The 18,175-nt window shown below is 43.4% G+C and overlaps 1 protein-coding gene across 4 annotated transcripts in view; it reads left to right on the plus strand.

The window, feature by feature from the left end:
* nfrkb (nuclear factor related to kappaB binding protein) overlaps window positions 1-18,175 on the plus strand; it is a 157,234-nt gene that overhangs the window by 23,710 nt on the left and 115,349 nt on the right. For all 4 annotated transcript variants that reach the window (XM_060846928.1, XM_060846930.1, XM_060846929.1 and 1 more), the window contains exons 5-7: window positions 4,361-4,532; window positions 5,694-5,795; window positions 6,918-6,991. In XM_060846928.1, the coding sequence (XP_060702911.1) occupies window positions 4,361-4,532; window positions 5,694-5,795; window positions 6,918-6,991 (348 nt within the window). The remainder of the gene's footprint in view (window positions 1-4,360; window positions 4,533-5,693; window positions 5,796-6,917; window positions 6,992-18,175) is intronic.

Genomic DNA, 18,175 nt, shown 5'->3' on the forward strand with positions numbered 1-18,175 from the left:
TGTACATTAGTTGGATTAGCCAGGGTAAGTGCAGGGTCATTGGGATAGGTTAGGGGGCTGGGCCTAGGTGGAATGCTCTTTGGAAGATCAGTGCAGATTCGATGGGCCAAATGGCCTGCCTCCACACTTGAGGGATTCAGTGATTCTCTGACTCCCAAACCCTTCTGTTCTGTGGGACACTGGAGAGATTGATAGAGGAGGAAGAATGTGGGCATGGTGAATTGGTATCGATACTGAAATGATCACTATGTATGACACGAGGTAAACCCCTCTGCTAGTATAAACCCAACACACAGAGATGTTCACCTCATACCATAATTGGTTAAATTTCGAGAGGCAAATAACTATCCCAGATGTCACTATTTAAAGTAAAAATTAACAATTTTATTCTTTAAGTCCAACAGAGAACATGAAAACAACAACAATTTACAACTAATTTCTCTTAAAGCTATCTTTTACCTGCCTCTCTACAATACTGGTCTGATTTTTAAAAAAAAACCCTGATTAAGATTTACCAAAAAAGGAATTACGTTTCAAAGAACCAGCCAGCTGCCGATTTTCCTCTGTCAACTTTCCTGAGTCATCTTTTCTTTGGTCTTCTGCTATCCAACTTTCTTGTGGACAGGCACCTTTCAGAGAGCTGTTCAGCTAGCAATCTGTTTTTTTTGTTGATGCTGTTTGCAGTTCTTCCCCAAACTGTTCAAAATTTCAGATTTTATACCCCAAAACATTGGATCATTTCATAGAAATGAAAAAAACAGGCAGAATGAACGCGTGGCTTGAGAGATGGTGTAGGAGGGAGGGGGTTCAGATTTGTTGGACATTGGGACTGGTTTTGGGGAAGGTGGGGCTATTACAAAATGGATGGTCTACATCTGAACCAGACTGGAACCAGTGTCCTTGGGGGAGTTTTTGCTACTGCTGTTGGGGAGGTTTTAAACTAATGTGGCAGAGGGCTGGGAACCAGAAGAGAAAACAAGTAAGCAGCGAGGTGGGGACTGGAGACTGTAAGAATCATGAAGATAGCACTAATAAAGGGAAGAGTAGTCAGAGAGTGCATAAGCTTAAAAGAACTGGTGGCCTGAAATGCATCTACTTTAACGCAAGGAGTATAGCGTGTAAGGCAAATGAACTTACGCTTGGATTGGTGCCTGGGAGTATGACGTTATTGCAATCACAGAGACTTGGTTGAAAGAAGGGCATGATGATTGGCAATTAAATGTTCCAGGATATAGACGCTTCAGACAGGACAGGGAAGGAGGTAAAAGGGGGTTGGAGTTGCAATGCTGGTCAGGGATGATATCACGGCTGTGCTAAAGGAGGACACTATGGAGGTCTTGGGTAGTGAGGCATTATGGATGGAGCTGAGAAATAAGAAGGGTGCAGTTACTAGTTGGGGTTGTATTATAGGCCTCCCAACAGTGAGCATGAGGTAGAAGAACAAATAGGTAAACAGATTATGGAAAGATGTAGAGACAATAGGGTAGTGGTGATGGGAGATTTTAATTTTCACAACATTGACTGGGATACACTTAGCGTCAGAGGTGTGGATGGGGTAGAATTTGTAAGAAGCGTCCAGGAGAGTTTTCTAGAGCAGTATGTCAATAGTCCGACGAGAGAAGGGGCTTGGTATTGGGGAATGAGCCAGGATAGGTGGTAGACATTGCGGTGGGGGATTTCTTTAGGAACAGTGACCACAATTCTATAAGTTTTAGAATACTCGTAGACAAGGATGAGAGTGGACCTAAGCCAATTGTATCAAAATTTAGGCAGGAGCTGGGAAATGTGGATTTGAGACAGCTATTTGAAGGGAAGTCCACATTTGATATGTGGGAAGCTTTCAAAGATAGGTTAAAGATAGTGCAGGATAGGCATGTCCCGTTGAAGGCAAAGGATAGGAAGGGCAAGATTCGTAAACCGTGGATGACAGGAGAAATTGTACGACGAGCCAAGAGGAAAAGGGGAGCGTCCATAAGGTCTTTGCAGCTAAGAACAGAACGGGCCCTGGACGAATATTGGAAGAGTAGGACCAGTCTTAAAAGAGGAATCAAATGGGCTAAAAGGAGTCATGAAATAGCTTTAGCAAGCAGAATTAAGGAGAATCCCAAAGCATTTTATTCTTACATAAGAAGCAAGTGAGTAACTAGAGAAAGGATTGGTCCACTAAAGGATAATGAAGGAAGGCTGTGTGTCGAACCTGAGCGAATGGGTGAGATTCTGAATGATTACTTTGCATCAGTGTTCACTAAGGAGAGGAACATGATGAATCTTGAGATTAGAGATAGAAGTTTGATTAGTCTGGATCACGTTGACATAAATAGGGAAGATGTGTTGCGTAGGCTAGAGGTTATTAAGGTGGACAAATCCCCAGGACCGGATGGGATCTATCCCAGGTTGATGAGGGAGGTGAGAGAGGAAATAGCTGGGGCTCTGACAGATATCTTCGTGGCATCCTTAAATACAGGTGAGGACTGGAAGGTTGCTCATGTTGTCCCCCTATACAAGAAGGGTAGTAGGGATATTCCAGGTAACTACAGACCAGTGAGTCTGATGTCGGTGGTGGGGAAGTTGCTGAAGAGGGTACTGAGAGATAGGATCTATTTATATTTAGAAAAGAATGGGCTTATTAGTGATAGGCAACATGGTTTTGTGTGGGGGAGATCGTGCCTTACTAACTAGTTCTTTGAGGAAGTGACCATGTTGATAGATGAAGGAAGGGCTGTTGATATCATATCCATGGACTTTAGTAAGGCTTTTGATAAGGTTCCCCATGGTAGACTAATGGAGAAGGTGAAGTCACATGGTGTATAGGGTGTTCTAGCTCGGTGGATAAAGAACTGGTTAGGCAACAGCAGACTGTTGCTGAAGGGAGTTGAAGGGAGTTTCTCGAAATGGAGAAATGTGACCAGTGGTGTTTCACAGGGGTCAGTGTTGGGGCCACTGTTGTTTGTAATATCATAAATGATCTGGAAGAGGGCACTGTTGGTATGATCAGCAAGTTTGTAGATGACACAAAGATTGGTGGAGTAGCAGAAAGCATAAGGGACTGTCAAAGAATACAGGAGGATATAGATAGACTGGAGAGTTGGGTGGAGAAGTGGCAGATGGAGTTCAATCCAGACAAATGTGAGGTGATGTATTTAGGCAAGATTAATTCTAGAGCAAATTATACAATGAACGGAAGAGTCTTGGTAAAAGTTGATGGGCAGAGAGATCTAGGAGTGCAGGTCCGTTATACCCTGAAGGTTGCTGCACAGTTGGATAGAGTAGTCAAGAAAGCATATAGTATGCTTGCCTTCATTGGACAGGGTATTGAGTATAAGAGCTGGCAAGTCATGTTGACATTGGTTCGGTCGCATTTAGAGTACTGTGTACACCTCTGGTTGTCACATTACCAAAAGGATGTGGATGCTTTGGAGAGGGTGCAGAGAAGATTTATGAGGATGTTGCCTGGTTTGGAAGGTGCTAGCTATGAAAAGAGAATGAGTAGGTTAGGTTTATTTTCATTAGAAAAAAGGAGTTTGGGGGGGATCTGATTGAAGTTTACAAAATAATGAAGAGTATAGACAGGGTGGATAGAGACCAGCTTTTTCCCAGGGTGAAGGATTCAATAACGAGAAGTCACACATTCAAGGTGAGGTGGATAGTTTAAGGGGGATACACGCGGCAAGTACTTCACACAGAGGGTGGTGAGCGCTTAGAACGTGTTGCCAGCAGAGGTAGTAGAGGCAGGCACGGTAGATTCATTTAAGATACGTCTGGACAGATGCAAGAGTAGGTGGGGAGCAGAGGGATACAGACATTTAAGAATTTACCGAAAGGTTTAGACAGTACATTTGGATCGGCTTGGGCTTGGAGGGCCGAAGGACTGTTCCTGGGCTGTAAATTTTCTTTGTTCTTTGGTTGGTTTGATATCATTCCAAATCGTAAAATTCAAATTCAATTGAAATTTCGTATATGGGGCATAATTTAAACAAATTGGCCGAATTTGAATTTGTTTTTGTTCCATGGCAACACAGAATCAGCTTTTTGTTTCAACCAAATGTTGCATTTTTTAAATTGCTCAGCACACTCTGTGCTTTCAGTCAGTCCTTGCCAGCTTCCCCCCACCTCTCTCTCTCTCTTTCTCTCTCTCTCTCTCTCTTAAAGGTACAGTACACACCTACACCTTCATAACATTGCAGGATTAGCCAAAGCGCTCCATTAAAATTGTTTATGTAGCAGCACTGGAAAGTTTCATCACTTCAAATGAGGAAGGAATTTGTTTGGTTTGGTACTTTAAGTCTGTATTAAAAACATGTCCCTGTTGTAACATCAGATACACCATAGAGTGTTTTTTGTTGATTGATTCATTTTCCAGGAGTTGCTAGAGCTGGCAAGAAAGAGTGGCCCTGACATGACTCTGAAAAGGAAATACCAGGCAATTTCGAGTCAGAAGGAGCAGGAGAGGCGAGCACAGAGTCGATACGAAAAGATTCTGCAAGAGGTCAAAGAGGAATGTAAAGATAACAGCATCTCATCTGATGAGGAAGGTATGAATGTCAATGGGTTGGTTCATTGCAGGCCACGCAGCAATAATTCACTTGATAAAATGCTGGATAAGAAGGCCTTGGTGAGCCCAACTACCCTTCACGTTTATTCAAGGATTTTTTGCATTGTCCAATATTTAGCAAAAAGAAAGAGAATCTCTAATTTTAAGCAAGGCCCAAATCCAGCTGACCTATTGAAGGTCACAACATTCAACAGCAACATCATCGCCAAAAGTCTCAAATGAAAGATATCTGAGAAAAGTTACCCCATTTTTCTTTGGTTTGAAATTTGATCCATAGAGCTTTTGTCCTTTTTTGTCTATATTTCTCAACACATATAAATGAATATGTGTGTGTTTGTGTTTAAATTTGCATAAGTAATTCATCGTCCATTTTTTGGCATTTGTTAGCGGATAAGTTTGTTATAATAGGTATGCTTTTGAAATTTGTGAGTTTCTTTTATATCAGATAGTGGTCACAGTCAGGCATTAACCATCCTAGATATTAAATTGCAATGGCTCAGTGGTATTATCACTAGATTATTAATCCAGAAACCCAGGTAATATTCTTGGGTTTAGCAGATGGTGGAATTTGAATTCAATTTTTAAAAAACCTGGAGTTAAGAATCGAGTGAAGACCATGAGACTGTTGCTGTTCAGGAGAGGAAACTGCTGAAATTGAAGGGACCTGGTCTGGTCTACTATGTGAACAGACCCACAGCAATGTGGTTGACTGTTAACTGTCCTCTGGGCAATTGGGGATGGGCAGTAAATGCTGGCCTAGACAATGATAATCCCATGAATGGAAACAAAAATTATGGTAACTCATGGAATAGTGGAGCTTGATTTCTCATGCTCTATTCTCACCAGGGTCATGACAAGATAATTATAGACACAGTAGATTTTATTGAGGACAAAGAACATACAGTAAGAGGTGAAGTGAGGGCTAAAATACTTCGGTATTTTGAATCAGTCTTTACTAAGGATGTGGGTGCTAACAAAATATCAGTAAAGGCAGTGGATAAGATGCAAATGGATGGGTAGGATAACCAGCATAACCAACATCCCCTTTATCATGTGAACAAATTTCTTTTTTAAAGACATCAGAAATTTGCAGTTGAGCAGGTTATCCTGTTCTCGTAAATCATATTTTTCTGTATTGTAGAGATGTGTTCCTGGCTTCCGGGTTCTCCAACACACCCCATGAGTCCCAGTGTGGCGCTGCGAGCTGTACCAACCCTCTCCACACAGGACATGAAGACAGTCAGTAAGTGTATCCTTCTATCTCTTTAACACCAAACCAGCCACTAAATCCTGGTTATTGCATCTGTTTACTCAAAGTGGTGCTTTCTGAAACTGGGGACTTTCAAGTGTGTAAGAGTGTTATTCCTTGTCACCTGGTGATATCTGGCCTGCACCAAAGAGCCAATACGGTTTGAATTTGAATTTAGTTAGCTTAATTGTCATATGTATACGTGAGTACAGTGAAACGTTTACAAGTCACCACTTACCTCACCAAGATACAATTTCTTGAAAATAAATTTGAAGAATAAAGAAATAAGTCCATGATCTGAGTAATGAATTAGAAAAATGAAAAGGTTTAGAATAACAGTCCTTCCAAGATAATACAATAAAGAAAAGAAAAAATAATAAGTTAAAAAAGGCGAAGTCCATTCAGTCTATTTCATGGTACTGGACTTGAGGACCTGATTACATCCCTTCTCATTGGAATCCTGGGCTGGATCCACCCTGGTGCCAAAGAAAACGGTGTGTTGAGTCACAGACTGATTTGACTGAACCTGCCAAAGGGCACCCTGATGCCAACAGAAATAACTGCTGAAAGGAATCCCAGGCTGGGCCAAACCAACCATGCTGCTGCGAAGACACTGTACAAGCCTCAAGGAAACTAGGATCTTGGGCCCAGACACCCCTGGTCCTCAGCTGCAGTTGAAGCAGCCTATTTGAAGGACCCACCAGGACACAAATGAACTTAATATTAGAAATGAAATATTTAATCAAGAGAGGAAAAAAAAGGAGGATGTGGCAGGTCTGGTGATAAGATGCAGACAAGCCAGAAGCCTGAATACATCCTCATCAGATGAAATTCTCATCATGCTAATACTTATGAATTTGAAATTTCTTCTTGGGCTCATCAACTATATTCAGAATATACCTCAGCTATCATAAAATTGTGTCTGTTCTGTCTTCCCCCAACCCTGTCTCCTGTAAACCAGGCACTGTACCTCCTGTCCCTCCTCTTGCCCCCAGGTGGGCCACCCCTATCCCATCCTTTGTGCTACCTCCCTCTCCTGAAGCACTGCACCATCCTACTTCCAGCAGACCCCTTCTCACCCAGAAATGTTTGATTTTTTGACTTTACATGTTTCAGGTAAACCTGAACTGGGAGACGAGGATTTGAAAATAATGATAAGGAAACATGTTGAGAAGCGAAGACTACAACCGGTAGGCTGACTTATGAACAGTTATTAGGAATCTGATGTTTTGTAGCATTTTTGTTAGTTTCTTAATTTGTAATGCACTCTCTGTGCTCAAGCAGAAGCATATTGATTTTGGACAATGTTGGCCCTCCACTTATGGATCTGAAGTGATCAATGCAACCCATAAGGCTTTGATGTGAGGTTCACGCGAGCAAGGTGACCAAGAGCTGGGCTGATTTAGAACATAGAATAGTATAGCACAGGAACAGCCTTTCAGCCACAATGCTGTGCTGAACATGTCACCTAAAATAATCTAATCCCTTCCGTCTGCCCATGGTCCATATTCCTCCATTCCTTGCATATTCACGTGTTTGTCTAAAAGCCCCTTCTGTCATATCACTACACCTGGCAGCACATTCCAGACACCTACCATTCTGTAAAATTCTGGGAAAACCATTCTGACAACCAACCTTATTTAGGCATCTCAATTTTATAAATTTCTATCAAGTCTCACTTCAGCCTGCCACTCCAGAGAAAACAACTCTAGTCTTTCTAGCCTCTCCTAACAGGTCATACTTTCTAATACAGGCAGCATCCTCTAAACCTCTTCTGCACCCTATCCAAAACCTCCATATAGATAGAGTCATAGACTCCTAAAGCATGGAAACAGACTCTTTGGCACAACCTGGCCCATGATCACCAAAATGTCCATCTGTGAAAACCCCATTTCTCTACACTTTGCCCATATCTAGACACCAAACAGCAATAGGCCCAGCTCCAACCCCTGAGGCACTCCACTAGTCAGAGGCCTCCAGCCTTCTGCTTACTACCAAATTCCAATTTTGTATCCAATTTGCCAGCTCCCCCTGGATTCCATGTGATCTAACCTTCCAGCGTCAGGCCTTACTGAAATCCATATAGACTACTTCTACCGCCCTACTCTTGTTAACCTTCCTGGTCACTTCATTGAAGAACTCTAACAAATTTGTGAGGCATGATTTCCTACTCACAAAGCAATGCTAACTACGCCTAATCAAACCCTGTCGTTCCAAATGCATGTATATTTTATCTCAGAATTTTCTCAAGTAACTTACCCAACGCAGATGTTAAGCTCACTCGTCTATAGTTCCCAGGTTTTTCTTTGCAGCCCTTCTTAAATAAATATTCGTTGCCCTCCAATCCTCCAGGACTTTACCCGTGGCTAACGATGATGCAAAATTTTCAGCCTGGCCCCCGCAATTTCTTCTCTAGCCTCTTGCAGTGTTCTTGGATATCTGGGTAGGATCAGGAATTTATCCACCTTCATACATTCTAATACATCCAACGCCACCTCTACTATGATATGGACTGTCCTCAAGATATCACCACTAACTTCCCTAAGTCTTCCTGTATGTTTCCTGTAATGTGGTAACCAGAATTTAATGCAATACTCGAAGAGTGGATTAACTAAAGTCTTAAAAACCATAACATATGACTCTTGTACTCAATGCCCTGATCAATAAAGGCAAGCAAACCATGTGCCTTCTTTATCACTCTGTTTATTTGTGTGGCCACTTTCAGGGAGCTATGGACTTAATAGAACATAGAAAATTACAGCGCAGTACAGGCCCTTCGGCCTCAATGTTGCAATGCCCTGTCAAACCAATCTGAAGCCCATCTATCCTACACTATTCCATTCTCATCCATATGCCTATCCAATGACTATTTAAATGTCCGTAAAGTTAGCAAATTTACTTCCTGATGAAGGGCTTTTGCCCGAAACGTCGATTTCGCTGCTCATTGGATGCTGCCTGAACTGCTGTGCGCTTCCAGCACCACTAATCCAGAATCTGGTTTCCAGCATCTGCAGTCATTGTTTTTACCTAAATTTACAACTATTGCAGGCAGTGCATTCCACACTTCTACTACTAGGTAAAGAAACAACCTCTGACATCTGTCCTACATCTATTACTCCTCAATTTGCAGCGATGCCCCCTTGTGCTGTCCATCAACATCCTAGGAAAAAGGCTCTCACTGTCCAATTGATCTAACCCTCTGATTATCTTATGTCTCACTTAAGTAACCTCTCAAAATCTTTCTCTCTGATGAAAACAGCCTCAAATCCCTCGATCTTTTCTTCTAAGACCTTCCCAACATACCAGGCAACATCCTGGTAAATCTCCTCTGAATCCTTTCCAAAGCTTCCACGTCCTTCCTACAATGTGGTAACCAGAACTGCACGCAATACTCCAAGTGTAAGCGCAGCAGAGCTTTGTGCAGATGCAGCATGACCTCACTGTTCTGAAACATGATCCCTCTACACACTGTGTGCCTTCTTAATAACACGATCAACCTGGGTGGCAACTTTGAGGGATCTATGTACATAGTTGCCCAGATCTCTCTGCTCATTGACACTACCAAGACTCTTACCATTACTCTTCATTCCTGTTGCTTCTTCCAAAGTGAATCATCTCACACTTTTCCACATTAAACTCCATTTGCCGCCTTTCAGCCCAGCTCTGCAGTTAATCTATGTCCCTCTGTAACCTACAACATCCTTCAGCACTATCCTAAAGTGTACTGTTCTTAGTGCCATCCGCACATTAGCTAACCTCTCCTCTACACCTTTATCCAGGCAGTTTATAAAAATAACAAACAGCAGTGGCTCCAAAACAGATCCTTGTGATACACCACTAGTAACTGAACTCCAGGATGAATATTTCCCATCAACCACCACCCTCTGTCTTCATTCAGCTAGCCAATTTCTGATCCAAAGCACTAAATCGTCCTCAACCTATTCCTCTATATTTTGTGCAGTAGCCTATCATGGGGAACCTTATCAAATGCCTTACTGAAATCCATATACACCGCATCAACTTTGAAAATTTACCTTAATCCACCTGTTTGGTCACCTTCTCAAAGAACTCACTAAGGTTTGTGAGGCATGACCTATCCTTCTCAAAACAGTGTTGACTATCCCTAATCAACTAATTCTTATCGAGATGACTATAAATCCTATCTCTTTTAACCTTTTTGCACACTTTACCGCAACCAAAGTAAGGCTCACTGATCTGTCATGACTAGGGTTCGCTCTACTCCCTTTCTTGAACAATGGAACAACATTTGCTATCCTCCAGTCTTCTGTCACTATTTCTGTAGACAATGACGACATACAGATCAAAGCCAAAGGCTCGGCAATCTCCTCCTTGGCTTCCCAGAGAATCTTGAAATAAATCCCACCCAGCCCAGGGGATTTATTTATTTTCACACTTTCAAGAATTTATAACACCACTTCCTTGTGAATCTCAATCCCATCTAGTCTAGAAACCTATTTCTCAATATCCTCCTTGACAACAATGTCTTTTTCCAGTATGAATATGATGAAAATGTTCACTTAGTGCTTCCTATCTCCTCTGACTCCATGCACAACTCCTGCCACTGTCCTTGATTGGCCCTAATCTTACTCTAGTCATTCTTTTGTCCCTTATATACCTGTGGAAAGGATGTAGGTGTGCTCACTGAGCTGAAAGGTTTGCTTTCAGATGTAACATCATCAGTGAGCCTCTGGTGGAGCACTGGTGGTATGGCCATTTTTTATTTATGCATTTGGGTTTCCTTGGGTTGGTGACATCATTTCCAGTGGTGATGTCATTTCCTGGTCTTTCTCAGGGGTGGTAAATGGGATGTCTTTGATGAAGGGGAGAATTGCGAGGGTTCTTGGACACTTTTTTGTCCGCTTGTTTGTGTTTGTTGCTGAGAAATCGGTAGAATGTATTTATTGGGTACCTGTCCTTTTTGAATACGCTGTATGAATGATTTTCCTCTGCTCTGCACAGTTCCCCTGTGAGGCAGTGTGTGGTGGCTCACTGAAATAATGTTCTAATGCAGCTTTGTTTGTGGATGTTGAGATGATTGCTTTTATCGTTCACTATTTGGTCCGTATGTGTTGTTTCCTGTAGATGCTGGTTTTTGAAGTTCCCCATTGGCTGTTTGCTGTACTGCGAATCTAGGAATGGCTGTTTGTTTGTGTTTTCCTTCTCCTTAGTGAGTTTAATGCCAGTAAGGGTATTGTTGATGGTCTTGAAGGTTTCTTCTAATTTGTTTCATTTAGTGATAACATAAGTGTCATCCATGTAGCAGACCCAAAATTTGGGTTGGATGGTTGGCAGAGCTGTTTGTTCAGGTCTCTGCATTACTGCCTCTGCTAAGAACCCTGATATCGGAGATCCCGTGGGTGTTCCATTGGTTTGTCTGTAGGTTTTGTTGTTGAAGGCAATGTGGGTGGTATGGCATAGGTCCACTAGCTTGATTATATTGTCGATGGTGGTGTTTGGTATATGTGTCTTTGGTTCTAATAATGTAGTCAGTGTTTCTTTGGCCGGATTGACTAGGCATCATGGTAGCCCAGAAACCCACCAACACACAAACAGCAACTAATGAACTTGAAAGACCCTATATAGCCAACAAGCAAAACTAAAGTAATTTACAAAATACCTTGAAAAAATTGTAACAAACACTACATTGGACAAATAGGCAAAAAAACCTAGCCACCAGGATACATGAACATCAACTAGCCACAAGAAGGCATGACCCACTCTCACTAGTATCTTTACATACAGATGAGGAAGGACAACACATCCATCCTAGGACAAGCCAAACAGAGGCACACATGAGAATTCCTAGAGTTCTGGTTGGAGTGCCATGCTTTTATCAACGAACACATTTACTTGGATACCATTTACCACCCCCTGAGAAAAGAACAGGAAGTTCCATCACCACAGGAAATTGTACTCGCCAACCCAAGGTGTCCTAAGCATGTAAATAGAAAGCAAGCCATACCACCAGTGCTTCACCAGAACCTTACTGATGATGTTACCTAGTATGATGATGAAACGCCTGAAAACAAACCTTCCAGCTCAGCAAGCAAACTTAAATCCAGAACCTCAACTTGAGCTACAAATCTTCTCAAAAATTGCTAACCTATAAAAACCCTTCAGGTTTTCCTTGATTCTCTCTGCCAACAACTTCTCATGTCCACTCCTCGCTCATTTGAGCTCTTCTTTAGGTCTTTCCTGGCTACCTTGTAACTCTCAATCACCCTAACTGAGTCTTCACATCTCATCCTAACATAAGGCTCCTTCCTCTTAACAAGAGATTCAACTTCCTTACTAAACCACAGTTCATGCGCTTGACAACTTCCTCCCTGTTTGACAGGTGCATACTTATCAAGGACACGCAGTAGCTGTTCCTTGAATAAGCTCCACGTTTCTATTGTGAGCATCCCCTGCAGTTTCCTTCCCTATCTTACGCACCCTATATCTTGCCTAATCGCATCGTAATTGCCTTCCCCCTCCCCCCCCAGGTGTAGCTCTTACCCTCTTGCGTCGACCTATCCCTTTCCATCACTAAAGTAAACATAACTGAATTGTGGTCACTATCACCAAAGTGCTCACCTACCTCCAAATCTAGTGTGGCCTCACGCCTTGTTGGCCTGTCTACATACTGTGTCAGAAAATCCTCCTGGACAAAAACTGACCCATCTAAAGTACTTGAACTATAGTATTCCTGTCAATATTTGTAAAGTTAAGGTTCCCCCATAACAACTACCCTGTCGCTCTCGCTTCTATTATCATTTTTGCTCCCTTTTCTCTAAATCTCTGGAACTATTTGGAGGCCTATAGAAAATTCCAAACAGATGACCTCTCCTTTCCTGTTTCCAATCTCAGCCCATACTACCTCATTTGACAAGTCCTTAAACACCTATTCTGTAGTCATGATACTGTCCTTGACTAACAATGCCACACCCTACACTTTTACCATCTTCTCTGTTCTTACTGAAGCATCTAAATCCCAGAACCTGCAACAACCCCCTGTCCCTGCTCTACCCTTGTCTCTGAAATGGTCATAACATCAAAATCACAGGTACCGACCAATGCTTCAAGTTCACCCACCTTATTCAGGATGCTCCTGGTGTTGAGGTAGACACACTTCAAATCAAATTCTTGCTTGCTGGTTCCCTGTTATGACCTTGAAACCATATTTCAGACTTCCCTATTCTCAACCTCCTGTATACTCGAACTACAATTCAGGTTCCCTTCCCCCTGCTACATTAGTTTAAATGCTCCCGAAGAGCATTAGCAAATATCCCCCCCAGGATACTGGTACCCCTCTAGTTCAAGTGAAAACCATCCTGTTTGTAGAGGTCCCATCTACCCCAGAAAGAGCACCAATTATCCAGGAATCCAAAACCATCCCTGTAGCCACGTGTTCAACTCCTCTCTCTCCCTATTCCTCACCTCGCTAGCATGTGGCACAGGCAACAAACCAGAGGTAACAACTGTTTGTTCTAGATCTAAGCTTCCACCCTAGCTCCCTAAATTTCTGCCTTAAATCCCCATCTCTCTTCCTACCTTTGTCATTGGTGCCTATGTGGACCACGACTTGGAGCTGCTCCCCCTTCCCTGGAAGGATCCTGAAAACACAATCAGAGACATCATGAGCCCTGAACCTGGGAGGCACCACACCACATCAGACAGAATCTCCCGTCTGTCCCCCTAACTGTGGAGTCCCCAGTGACTAAAGGTCAGCTCCTCTTCCCCCTTCCCTTCTCAGCAACAGGGACAGACTCTGTGCCAGAGACCTGTGCCCTATTGCTTACCTCCCCCCTCCCCCAACAGTATCCTAACAGTATACTTGCCATTGAGTGGAATGGTCACAGGGAATCCCTGCACTGCCTGCCTGTTTCCTTTCTGTCCCTTGATGGTAACCTATCTCCACTCTTGTATCACAGTCCCGTGTACTGATCCAACCTCTAGGCTCTTCTGCATTACCCATAATATTCCTACCTGAAAATAAACTCACTTAAGTCCATCAGATGGATTGTGTTCACTTGCCTATTTTTCCTTTCAGACTTACTGGAAATGACATCAGTCTTCTCCTCAAACCTCCACTTGCTGACCTGCTGCTCTGCTTCCCAGCCCTCTGCCACACTAACTTCCTGAGTAGCATTAGCAAAACTCCCTGAGGGGATCTTTGTTTCCTTTCAGTTAGCTGTAGCCCATCCCTCTTGGACAGGTCACCCTGCCTACAGAAACAGTTCCAATGATCCAAAAGCCTGAAACCTTGTCTCCTGCACCAGCTCCTTAGTGATGCATTCATCTGTCCTATCTTTCTACTCCTTGCCTCACTAGCATGTGGCACTGGTAGTGATTCAGATATTACAACCCTCTTTTCAGCTGTTTTTCAGCCCTTGTATTCACTTCACAGGACGTCACCTCTCTTTCTGCTAATGTTGTAGGTACCAATGTGCACAACAAATCTGGTTGCTAACTTTCCCGCTTCAGAATTTCATGCAACTACTCCGAAGTCCTTGATCCTGGCACCAAGTGACAACACATCATCCCAGACACTTATATGTAGCCAAAGAAATTCCATCTCTGCCTGTAGCTAGTTAGTCTTCTACTTCTAGAGGTAGTAGTTTGGACTTGACACAACTCTGGTCTAGAGCACAGTGAGTTGTGGTGCTACAGGCTGGGCTGCTGTTGTTATACTCCCCTGAGAGGCTATCTTCCCAACAATATCCAAAATACTATACTGTTATAGAGTCATAGAGATGTACAGCATGGAAACAGACTTTCAATTCAACCCGCCCATGCCGACCAGATATCCCAACCCAATCTAGTCCCACCTGCCAGCACCCGGCCCATATCCCTCCAAACCCATCCTGCAATTGTACCAGCCTCCACCACTTCTTCTGGCAGCTCATTCCATGCACGTACCACCCTATGCGTGAAAAAGTTGCCCATAGGTCTCTTTTATATCTTTCCCCTCTCACCCTAAACCCATACCATCTAGTTTTGGACACCCTGACCCCAGGGAAAAGACTTTGTCTATTTATCCTATTCATGCCCTTCATAATTTTGAAAACCTCTATAAGGTCACCCTTAAACCTCTGACGCTCCAGGGAAAACAGCCCTAGCCTGTTCAGCCTCTCCCTATAGCTCAAATCCTCCAACCCTGGCAATGTCCTTGTAAATCTTTTCTGAACCCTTTCAAGTTTCACAACATCTTTCCAATAGGAAGGAGACCAAAATTGCACGCAATATTCCAACAGTGGCCTAACCAATGTCCTGTACAGCCGCAACATGACCTGTACTCAATACACTGACAAATAAAAGAAAACATACCAAACACCTTCTTCACTATCCTATCTACCTGTGACTCCACTTTCAAGGAGCTACGAACCTGCACTCCAAGGTCTCTTTGTCCAGCAACACTCCCTAGGACCTTACCATTAAGTGTATAAGTCCTGCTAAGATTTGCTTTCCCAAAATGCAGCACCTCGCATTTACCTGAATTAAACTCCATCTGCCACTTCTCAGCCCATTAGCCTATCTGGCCAAGATCCTCTTGTAATCTGAGGTCACCCTCTTCGCTGTCCACTACACCTCCAATTTTGGTGTCATCTGCAAACTTACTAACTGTACCTCTTATGCTCGCATCCAAATCATTTATGTAAATGATAAAAAGTAAAGGACCCAGCACTGATCTTTGTGGCACTCCACTGGTCACAGGCCTCCAGTCTGAAAAACAACCCTCCATCACCACCCTCTGCCTTCTACCTTTCAGCCAGTTCTGTATCCAAATGGCTAGTTCTCCCTGTATTCTATGAGAATAACCTTGCTAATCAGTCTCCCATGGGGAACCTTGTCGGACGCCTTGCTGAAGTCCATTTAAAACACATCTACCGCTCTGACCTCATCAGTCCTCTTTGTTACTACTTCAAAAAACTCCATCAAGTTTGTGAGACATGATTTGCCCACGCACAAAGTATGTTGACTGTCCCTAATCAGTCCTTGCCTTTCCAAATCCTGTACATCCTGTCTCTCAGGATTTCCTTCAACAACTTGCCGAACACCGAGGTCTGGCTCACTGGCCTATAGTTCCCTGGCTTGTCCTTACCACCCTTTGTAAACAGTGGCACACGTTAGCCAACCTCCAGTCTTCCAGCACCTCACCTGTGACTGTCAATAATACAAGTATCTCACCAAGAGGCCCAGCAATCACTTCTCTAGCTTCCCACAGAGTTTTAGGGTAAACCTGATCAGGTCTCGGGGATTTATCCACCTTTATGCGTTTCGAGACATCCAGCACTTCCTCCTCTGTAATATGGACATTTTGCAAGATGTCACCATCTATATTCCTACATTCTATATCCTTTTCCACAGTAAATACTGATGCAAAATACTCGTTTAATATTTCCCCCATTTTCTGCGGCTCCACACAAAGGCCATCTTGCTGATCTTTGAGGGGCCCTATTCTCTCCCTAGATACCGTTTTGTCCTTAATGTATTTGTAAAAACCTTTTGGATTCTCCTTAATTCTATTTGCCAAAGCTATCCCATGTCCCCTTTTTGTCCTCCTGATTTCCCTCTTTGGTGTACCCCTACTTCCTTTATACTTTTCGAAGGATTCACTCGATCTATCCTGTCTATACCTTACATATGCTTCCTTTTTTTTCTTAACCAAACCCTCAATTTCTTTAGTCATCCAGCATTCCCTATACCTACCAGCCTTTCCTTTCACCCTAACACGAATATACTTTCTCTGGATTCTCGTTCTCTCATTTCTGAAGGCTTTCTATTTTCCAGCCGTCCCTTTACCTGCAAACATCTGCCCTAATTGGTGGGCAGTACAGTGCCTCGGTGGTGGCACTGCTGCCTCACAGCACCAGGCTCCTAGGTTCAATTCCAGCCTCGGGCGACTGTCTGTGTGGAGTTTGCACATTCTCCCAGTGTCTGCGTGGGTTTTTTCTGGGTGCTCAGGTTTCCTCTCACAGATGTGCAAGTGAGGTGAATTGGCTGTGCTAAATTGTCCATAGTGTTAGGTGCACTAGTCAGCGGGAAATAGGTCTGGGTGGGTTACTCTTCGGAGGGTCGGTGTGGACTTGTTGGGCTGAAGGGCCTGTTTCTACACTTTTGAAAGTTCTTGCCTAATACCATCAAAATTGGCCTTTCTCCAATTTAGAACTTCAATTTTTAGCTCTGGTCTATCCTCTTCTATCACTATTTTAAATCTAATGGAATTATGGTCACTGCCCCCAAAGTGCTCCCCCACCGACACCTGCCCTGCCTTATTTCCCAAGAGTAGATAAAACTTTGCACCTTCTCTAGTAGGTACATCCATATACTGAACCAGAAAATCTTATTGTACACTTAACAAACTCCTCTCCTTCTAAATTCTTAACACTATGACAGTCCCAGTCTATGTTTGGAAAGTTAAAATCCCCTACCATAACCACTCTATTATTCTTACAGATAGATGAGATCTCCTTACAAGTTTGTTTCTCAATTTCCCTCTGACTGTTAGGGGTCTATAATACAATCCCAATAAGGTGACCGTCCTTTTCTTATTTCTCAGTTCCACCCAAATAACTTGCCTGGATGTATTTCCGGAAATATCCTCCCTCAGTACAGCTGTAATGCTACCCCTTATCAAAAATGCCATTCCCCCTCCTCTCTTTTTAGAGAGGGAAATAATCATGAGAGACCTCCTTCGTTACCTACCTTCCTGCCTGCCTCTCCTGGCAGTCACCCATGTATCTGACTGAACCTGTGGTGTGACCACCTCCCTGTAACTAATATCTATCACACGATCTGCACCCCCGTATGCTCCTCAGTGTCTCTAACTGGCACTCCAACTGAATCACGCAGTCCATGAGGAGTTGCAACTGGTGGGCGGCACGGTGGCACAGTGGTTAGCACTGCTGCCTCACAGCGCCTGTAGACCCGGGTTCAATTCCCGACTCAGGCGACTGACTGTGTGGAGTTTGCACGTTCTCCCCGTGTCTGCGTGGGTTTCCTCCGGGTGCTCCGGTTTCCTCCCACAGTCCAAAGATGTGCGGGTCAGGTGAATTGGCCAAGCTAAATTGCCCGTAGTGTTAGGTAAGGGGTAAATGTAGGGGTATGGGTGGGTTGCGCTTCGGCGGGTCGGTGTGGACTTGTTGGGCCGAAGGGCCTGTTTCCACACTGTAAGTCTAAAAAAAAAATTTCCTGCAGATATCGTGATCAGGGACGCTAGAGTGCTCCCTCATCTCCCACATCTGGCAGGAGGAGCACACCACTGCCCTAACGGCCATCTTTGGTTTGATATTGCATGTTGGACTTCTGCATTTCAGCCTCATCCCACTGTCCAAAGTGGTCTTCTAGTCTGAAAACCATTAAAAAAATCT

This window comes from Hemiscyllium ocellatum, chromosome 29 (genome assembly GCF_020745735.1).
Source record: "Hemiscyllium ocellatum isolate sHemOce1 chromosome 29, sHemOce1.pat.X.cur, whole genome shotgun sequence".
Taxonomy (NCBI): Eukaryota; Metazoa; Chordata; class Chondrichthyes; order Orectolobiformes; family Hemiscylliidae; genus Hemiscyllium; species Hemiscyllium ocellatum.